We start from the raw sequence: 8,565 nt of genomic DNA, 5'->3' as shown, positions 1-8,565 counted from the left end.
TTTAAGTCTTCTGTGACCTTAGTATCTAGTATCTTTTAATTGTCTTTAGACCTTGTACATTTTCTGTTAAGTTCATTTCTGACAATGTTATTTTAAGATTACAACCTTTTAAAGAAACTGAAGTTGACATTTTTCAGGTCAAATGTTCTGTATTCTCAAACGGAAGCTCCCTATTTAGTACAGTGAAGAAGCCCAAAGTCTGCGAGAGGCAGATCTGCCCACCTGACCTGGGCCGCTTTCACATCATGCTTCTTGCTGAAAATTCCTGTGCGATCAACAGTCCCCAGTTACATGTCTGCAACTGAAGAAACACAGCTCCCCTTTTCTCAGCGCCCCCAACATACTCCCTTCTAACCGGAAGACCCAATTCTAACTCCGCCAGCTAGATGCCATAGGGATAGGTATGCAAACGCCCATCGAACTGCCAACGCCATTGTGCTTCTATCACCTTTACCTACTGAACTTGAGACTAGCTTTTGGTGGCTACATCTGCTAGGTTTGGGCTTTAGTTCTTTCCGGTTTTCAGATTCTAAGCCCATTACCTCCGCCTGTACAGATGTCCATCCAAATATTGCCTGTGACTTGGCCTAGCCCCTTAGAGATGAGTATGAACTGTCTGAAAGCAGCAAGCAGACTAGAGTTCAACTTGAAGCTCTACATCATAAGCTGGGTCTGGGGTGAGTCCTCTCATCCGAGTCTCGTCTGATGACTGCCCACCCACCTCCCTGGGCCATTGAGAGCAGCAGCCGAGTTCTCTGATGGGACAGCATCTAGCATGAACGAATGCCACCGAAGCCTCCTAGGACTTTCTCACACCTTCTTGCTGTTCTTGAATCTTCCAGTCAGGATGCTAAAGTTACCTCTAATGTTTTTTTTTTTTTTTTTCATGGCTAAGGAACTCTCCTGCTTCTGAAATCAATGTCAGTGAAGAGGGACAACTGAATAACCCATCAAACTGGATGCCACTCACGGGCAGTTTAGTGTCCTCGGGACAGTACAGATGTGGCTCGCCCAGCTCCTTACAGTTCCTGGGCCCTGACAGAGGCTCCTGTGAGGAGTGCTCTCGAGAGGTCAAGTCCCAAAGCAGAACCAGACCACGGAAGCCCACGTCCTCTTTGCTTGCCGACAGTCTCGAAGTCACTCAAGTGAAGCCAAAAGGGTTTCTTTGTGGGTCCAGGCTTGTCAGGAACACAAGCCTGTCAATTCTCTAACATACCCCACTGGATGTGCTACCTGTGTCCTTGTAAACACCTCAGTGGTAACATACCTAGAGCCCTTTGCACGTGTAACAGCTCTTGTGTTCTGTGATCCTGTTGACAGGCCATCTCCCTCAACGTGTGAATTCCTGGAAATCTCTTTAATCTCCTTAGAGCCCAGTACCTAGCACAAGTCTTGCCAGAAGGAACACACTGCTATGGCAGTCTCCTGACTTAAGGCTCTGTGGACGTGCCCAGCCTAGCTGGAAGACTTAGTTAGAATTATTAAATGTACAAAAATACAAAAATACAAAAATAGCTCCACAAACGTTTGAACAAGACAAAATATTTTATTTCCCTCAGAAGTCACTTGCGCCCAAAGAATCAAAGAGGAGAAACAAGTATGAACTAAACTATGCTTTGAACTATGAAGGATGCAAATGTTTTTTATCAACCAATAACGCTACATAATAGCTAGGTTTCACTAAAGTATTGGAAAATCAGCCCAGAGTGTCAAAAACCGTTAGCTCTTTGTACACTACACCAAGAGAGGCACGGTCCACGGTTCACTGCTGTCTTTAGTTTGGAATTTCTTTGCAGTGGGTTATCACGAAGAGGAGTTGATGGTTACCTTGCAACAGAAAAGCAGCAGACACGGCGAAAACATGAGACAAACGATATAAAACCTTTTCTTTTCATGTTTTTTTATTTTAAATTACAAAGGATGTTGCATACACTGATGAATCTGTATCTGACTAGAAGTGCCGAGGGATTGGAAGGTGACAGAAAACAAAGGCAACGTTTGAATTGCCTCTTCTTCTGAAAAGAAAAACCGCACAACTATTAACCGACATTTAATAGAATAATTTTTAAACAGCTCATGCGTCAACAAGATAAAATTCTTTCTAGACAAAAGACAAGACTGAATCCAATAAAAAGTTTCATAGCTCCAGTTGAGGGAGGCGAGGAAACAAAACTACAGAATATTTATGATAGCATTACAAACGGGATCCTACACGACTATGCGAGAGAGGCTGCCACATTGTATGAACAAATGCTTTCAATTCTTGCCCTTCCGCTCTGCTCTTGTGACTTATGTGCGGTCGGCCCCAGTATCACTGTTAACCACACATGCTAAGTTTAAGGACAAATCATAGGGAAAGGAGGTTAAAAAACCAAAACGAAACAAACAAAAGAAAAAACAGGCAGTGGAATACAGTGTCATAAAAATGTGGTGGAAAAGCAGATACAGTACATACATACACATTTCTGTTATTTGGTTCTGAAAGAAAAAAACAGGGCGAAGGGCAAGACACAGCCATCGGCCCCGCTCCCATCCACCTGGAATTTCGTCAACTACACCATTGTTTTACATTGTCCTGAAGGAGGCAAACCTCGTCCACTGAACTTGGCACACTGCAACACCCAGCTCTGATGTTCGCCGCCAGTCACCAAGTCTTCCAACTCCAAAATACTATTTGGGAGTAGTGTTAGGGTTCTACCCCCTCACGACTACCCCCAAATCTCTCTTTTCAAAACAAAACAAAACAAAACAAAAAATGGCAATTTGGCATAACTCAATTCCTAGGTGTAATTTCTACAATTTCAGTCAGTTTACTAAGCACGAGGATTATGCTTCAACACATAACCCACCTGCCTATGGAAGTGTAAAACTTTCAGTAGTACATTTTCACCATCTTTCCCGACGTGCTTATTCCTTAAAACGAAACCACCATTCCTACGGTTGACATTCATTGTTACATCCCGATGTGTTGGAAATATTAAAAAAACATGGAGTCATCTCGTCATAATGCCCTTATTAAGATTACAAAGATTACAAAAGAATCCACAAGTATTACGGCACTGTGTGAGACTTATTTGTCATGATTCAAGGGAAGAACGAGACTGCAGTTCTGTGCAAAGTTGTGGAAATGGCCTCAGTTCCATGGGAAATGGTATTCCACAATAGATTTCACTAGAAGGATAATTGAAACCTTTCACTTTAACACTGAAAGCATAATTCGATGCATTCTCAAAATTCAAGTTTCAAGATTTGGAGAGATGCTAACATTCTGTTACATAATTAACTAGAAAATACTCAAACAGAATTTCAGGAAGACTATATAAAGAAAGGGAACATAAGTTTTTTGTTAATTCCTGCTGAAGGCAACTTGAATTCGTCTCTTAGAAAGTTAATTAAATCTTAGCAGCTAAAATAGTTTTAAATGTATGGAATAAAGAAAAGCACATCCATTCTTGACATTTTGGTGAATAAACTAACAGCTTTATTAATGAAGGCAAACATCAGATAATTGTATGAATATTATATATAAAAAAAGAAATCCAAACTAACAGCATTGTATTTCAAAAGTACTGTACTTCTGTTTCTTTTAAAGAGACTTGTCGTGTTTTATAAAACAAACAAAACGGGTACTCTTCTAAAAAATTCTGGAAAAATGAAATCGTCAATTTCAAGCTGATGAACTGAACACACCTTTCTTTAAATGCGGACTATTGCTGAGGAGCAGGTGAAGTCAGGCATCAGAAAGAAGATGTGTGACAAATTCATGAACGTCAGAAAAAAGGGACGTAGTAAAATTACTGCTCGTCTTCCCCCCTCCTATTCAAAGACCATTCAAAACTGGTCTTTCATACAAACATAAAATAACTATAAAGAGAGGGAATCTGAAACCATACCCATCTGAAATCCTTCATGATGTTTTTATAATAGCTCTGATTCTCATACCAAAAAGGTCGAAGTAAAAGATTTAGGAAGTGGAAGGGAATGAAGACATTTTGTTTCAATGTACAAGTAAGGCACAATATAAAGCCACATCATAATCTGTCATGAAGGATATAGGAAAGGACAAGAATCATACATGGTACAAGCAATCGTATTGACCGAAAAAGTGTGGCACCCAATTCAAAACTCAGACAAGAGCTTAACAAGAACAACTGGACAGCATAGCATGCTTTCATATGGAGACAAACTCTATCAAGAATCCAGTGTATCTGAAACGAGGAAGAACGTTTTTTGTGTTTTGTGTTTGTTTGTTTGTTTGTTTGTTTGTTTTTAAATCATAGTAGTACTAGAGTCAAAGTTTATATAATCGTTTTTGGAACAATGGGTTTATTTGAGGTGAATTCACAATGCCTTCACTTAAAGTAAGATTCTGGACTTCATTATGAGCTATCTGTATACCATGTATGAACACAGAAACCTTTAGAGAGCTCTCCTCTAATGAGCTTCACCCAGAAATACATGCCACAATTTCAAAAACAGAACATGTACAATTGTTGGGGTTTTTACATTACCCTTATAAGATTGGTTTGTGTGATACACTAAACATATATATTTTAATGACAATAGAGGAAGCAGATTATTACTGGCATTAAAGTACAACCATTTCTAGACGGTTTTAAATGCCACAGAGTCCCCTGGTTAAAATGTAAAGCCGCACAGCTTGCCTATGTCATCTTTATGATAAAGTTACAACAGCAAGAGGATTTAACTTCCACTGTACATTTTACTGCCAGGTTTTTATTTAGATCAAGTATCGCTGCAGCATTCTGACCAGCCCAGATTTAGCAGCAAATGGCAGGAATCATATAAAATGCAAAAATTGTTTAACAAAGTGCTTTTCTAAGATATACATACATATATAAATAGGTACAAAATAAAGTGTCAACATTAAAAAGCTCAACTATTTAAAAGCTTTTAACTATTTAACTTAAGTAGTACATATAAAACACTGAAATGCAAGGATATGGAATCTACTAGACAGATTCAAAGTCTTTTTTGAAATGCAAGACCAAAAAATCAAATTCTGGTTTGCGGACAGGAAAAAAGTATCAAAAACCAGAATTCCTAACAGAGCAGCTATAAAGGGGCAATTTTATAAACCTCATCAGCTGAATCTCTATCATAAAGTGATTTTCACCTGATTGCAAAACTGCCATATTTTGGAATACGCTTTAATTTGCCAGACACACTCTGTCAAAACTTCATACACTTTCAAGTTACAAACCTATGCTTTTCCTTGTCCCACCTACCAAGGAAAAACTTTAAACAACAAACTTACATTCTAGTCAACCATCAGGTCGGAGCTTATCATCTGTTCAGTGTGAATGCATTAAGCAGGTACATTTCCACCAACCACACCGGAAAATGTGGTGCATCACAGTTCACTATGTCAAAGAAGCACGTAAGCATGGTTCGGTTGTTACTGCGTGTTTTAGAATCAAACCTTTATGAGCTATAGCTTCATGTGCTATCGCTTACAAATGCGCGGGGGAGGGGGAGTAGTAAAACAAAAGGAAATACACTGTATAGATGAAATATAATTAAAGAATAAATTCTCTGGGGGGTAACGGAGAAATAGTTAGAGAAACAGATACTTTCCCAGCAGCTAGGTCTGAAATTTTTGGTATTTTTCTCTGGCTAGATAGGATTTTTTTTTTTTTTTCAGTACAGTTTTTAAGCCACCAGTTTTCAGAGGCAAACTACGAGATTTGAGAATAAAACAGTAGGAGAGACAGAATGGAAAGATCTGTGGGGAAGGTTTATAATGCTGCCTTGACACAAGAAATTTCTCATCAAGAGGTAAAGCTTTAACGTAGTTAAAACACTGACTAATGAAGCTGTTTCATGTGAGCAAAAAAGAGCACCTAAAAACTAAATGTGTTAATATCTCTCAGTTCTAGAAACGATAGAAGAAGAATAAGTCACATGTAAGTTTGAAGAAGCTAGTTTGAAAATACCTGTACAAAAATATAAAAATCTATAAATTTTTTTTTTGTTTTAAGCTTGTGTTGATCTTTGAAAATATTACATGCACAATAATACATCAATTGGAAAAGTGGCAACTAAAGAATTAGATATTTTAGCTTTTCTCTTTCTTTACATATATATATACATACATAATACAATAAAAATAATCTGTATTTTGGTTGTTTGGTGGAAGTATACTACAATAAGCTAAATAAACGTCTTTAGTTTTCAAGGTCAAAAACTATTTTCTCAATAGCTTACTAAAACGAAATATATTAAAATTTCCTACAATAAGTGCAGAAATAAAAAGACTTACAGACACCTAAATGGCCACCAACTTATCTACTATGGAAGCGAACTAGAGGAACAGCAAAATAATATTTGTATGTGTGGATGCTCCTTCTGTAGATAATTGGACCCAAACAGAAATAAAATTCACAGTTCAGTAAGATCCCTAACCCTGACCTTTTCGTTTTTCTTTTTTTTCTCCTTTTATTCATACATTCATACAGTATCATGTAAGCTGTGCAAAACTTTACTTAGACTGGCAGTTTGCCATATCAGTTGCATTTGTCTTTGGTACAAAAAATAAAACAATCGCAATAATGTGCAAGTATTTGTCTTCTTCCGGTCAAGTACCGAAATATGAGTTTTCTAGAGCCATCTTTTTTTGTTTGTTTTTTTTGTTTTGTTTTTTATACAATACACAGACTCTGTGGCATATATCTACATTTCAACATAGTCCTATATACATTCAAAAAATCTGAAAAAGAGTTGGAACAAAAAAACATTTAAACCCCATAATTTTTCCATCTATTTATCTTGTTTTTCCTCATTAGGGTTTTCATCATACAAAATATTACCAGTTGTATAGTTTCCCCAAAATACAAGGCACAAAGAATATGCTTTTTTTTCCTTACTCACACAGACATTATATATATATATTTATATATATTTATATATACCATATTGAGCTCGGAAAATGAACATCTAATATGGCACACGGGCATGAGTGCTGGGTTGTGCCATGTACAAGTGAGATTAATGGTTGTGGAAAATGAGAACAAAAAGCAATAATTCTAAAAACAATCTAAACTGACTGTTTAAAAAAATGCTTCCTCAATTTTTTGTGTGTGTGGTTCAGAGCATAAACCTGCCACGATATTTGGCATTTAGTAATATCTTCATTCCTCCCCAATGTTTTGCTTTTGCAGATTTTTGCAATCTGTATCTGAACATTTAAACGTACGAGTTTCGATTCTGACACCAGTACCAGTTGTAACCACGGTTTATGCTCTGAAAATGCAATAATCAAGTATTTTGGGTCATGCTTCACTTATGCTACTTAGTTCTTAAAACAATGTAACCTAATTGTAAATGTTTACATAATGCTAAACTGACATGCAAAACAGAATGAAAATTTACAGTGAATAACATGACAAACTCAGACGTTCTGACCAGTGGTCCAATGAGGCGGATTACACTTTTGATGTCGGTATCCTTAGTCCTACAAGGCCTCCCGTGGGATTGCCTTCTGCGGTCTTCTCTAACACTTGGTTAACAAATTCTGAGGTTTGCCCGGCAACTGGGAGACCTGAGGGAAAAAAATGAAAGGTACCCTTAGACGTGGAAAGAGAGAGAGCATGAGTGGAAGGTGGGGAGTAGGAAAATCAGGGGCAGGGGTGGCCCTCAGTTTGACACTGATCCCGGATGAGTGCTCTGCTCTCGTTGCTACTGAAACCCAGAAAATAATTCTACCCCCCAGGTTAGAGCCTGCAGTTTTAAGATTAGAAGGGTCGAACCAAGAATATCCATGAAGGATGAAGGGCATCTGAAAGTGGGGTAGGTGACAAGTAATAACAGTCTGAAAGACAAAAATGCAGAACTTGCAAATTATCAGAGGACACATACAAAAATGAAACTATGATGACTGTACAGTGAATGACATAAGAAGGCAAAAAAAAAAAAGCCGTATGAACAAATCCTAACAGATCTTTTGATGACGAACTAAAATACACACGTATCAGGAACATGAGCTAAACTCACCTCTTAAAGAAAAACTCCCAGACTGACTAACAAAGAAAATCCATCTATGTATTACATATAAAAATCTAAGAATGAATTTTATGGTACGCAAATCAAAAATTGAAGTACATAAAAAACTTAAAAGAGATGTCTTTAATATAAAATGATTCAGAAAGAGTAAATTTTAAATCTCTCTCAAACAATTCTTAGGTCAAAAACGTCGAAGTATTCAGAAAACAATTAAAATATGACACCAGAATTTATAAGATACAGCCCAAGCAGCACTTGGAAGAAACCTCGAAGACTTTCAATTAATAAACAAAAAAGAAGACAAATAAATGAATTAATAAGCATTTAAGTGAAAAAATCAGAAGAACTAATAAATGCAAAAGCTCATTCTTTGGAAAGAAAATTAGATATACTGACTCAAGAAATAAAGACAACACAGTAGATATAAAATAAAAAATGAAAATGGAACTCTAACCACTGATACAGAGTAAATTTAAAAACAAAGACAATTTTAATAAATTTGAGGGCCTAGAGGACATGGATAATTTTCTAGGAATATGTAAA

General features: G+C 37.0%; 1 protein-coding gene across 4 annotated transcripts in view; it reads right to left on the bottom strand.

Annotated features, from left to right (window-relative positions):
* Positions 1-1,896: 1,896 nt before the first annotated feature.
* Positions 1,897-8,565, bottom strand: part of CREBRF (CREB3 regulatory factor) — a 43,533-nt gene continuing 36,864 nt past the window's right edge. For all 4 annotated transcript variants that reach the window (XM_023537148.1, XM_023537147.1, XM_011370981.2 and 1 more), the window contains one exon: positions 1,897-7,561. In XM_023537148.1, coding sequence (XP_023392916.1) covers positions 7,446-7,561 — 116 coding nt within the window. In that variant the 3' untranslated portion in view covers positions 1,897-7,445. The remainder of the gene's footprint in view (positions 7,562-8,565) is intronic.

This window comes from Pteropus vampyrus, unplaced genomic scaffold (assembly GCF_000151845.1).
Source record: "Pteropus vampyrus isolate Shadow unplaced genomic scaffold, Pvam_2.0 Scaffold179, whole genome shotgun sequence".
Lineage (NCBI taxonomy): Eukaryota > Metazoa > Chordata > Mammalia > Chiroptera > Pteropodidae > Pteropus > Pteropus vampyrus.
Note: the sequence above shows the minus strand (reverse complement) of the source record. Positions and strands in the feature narration are given on the sequence as shown.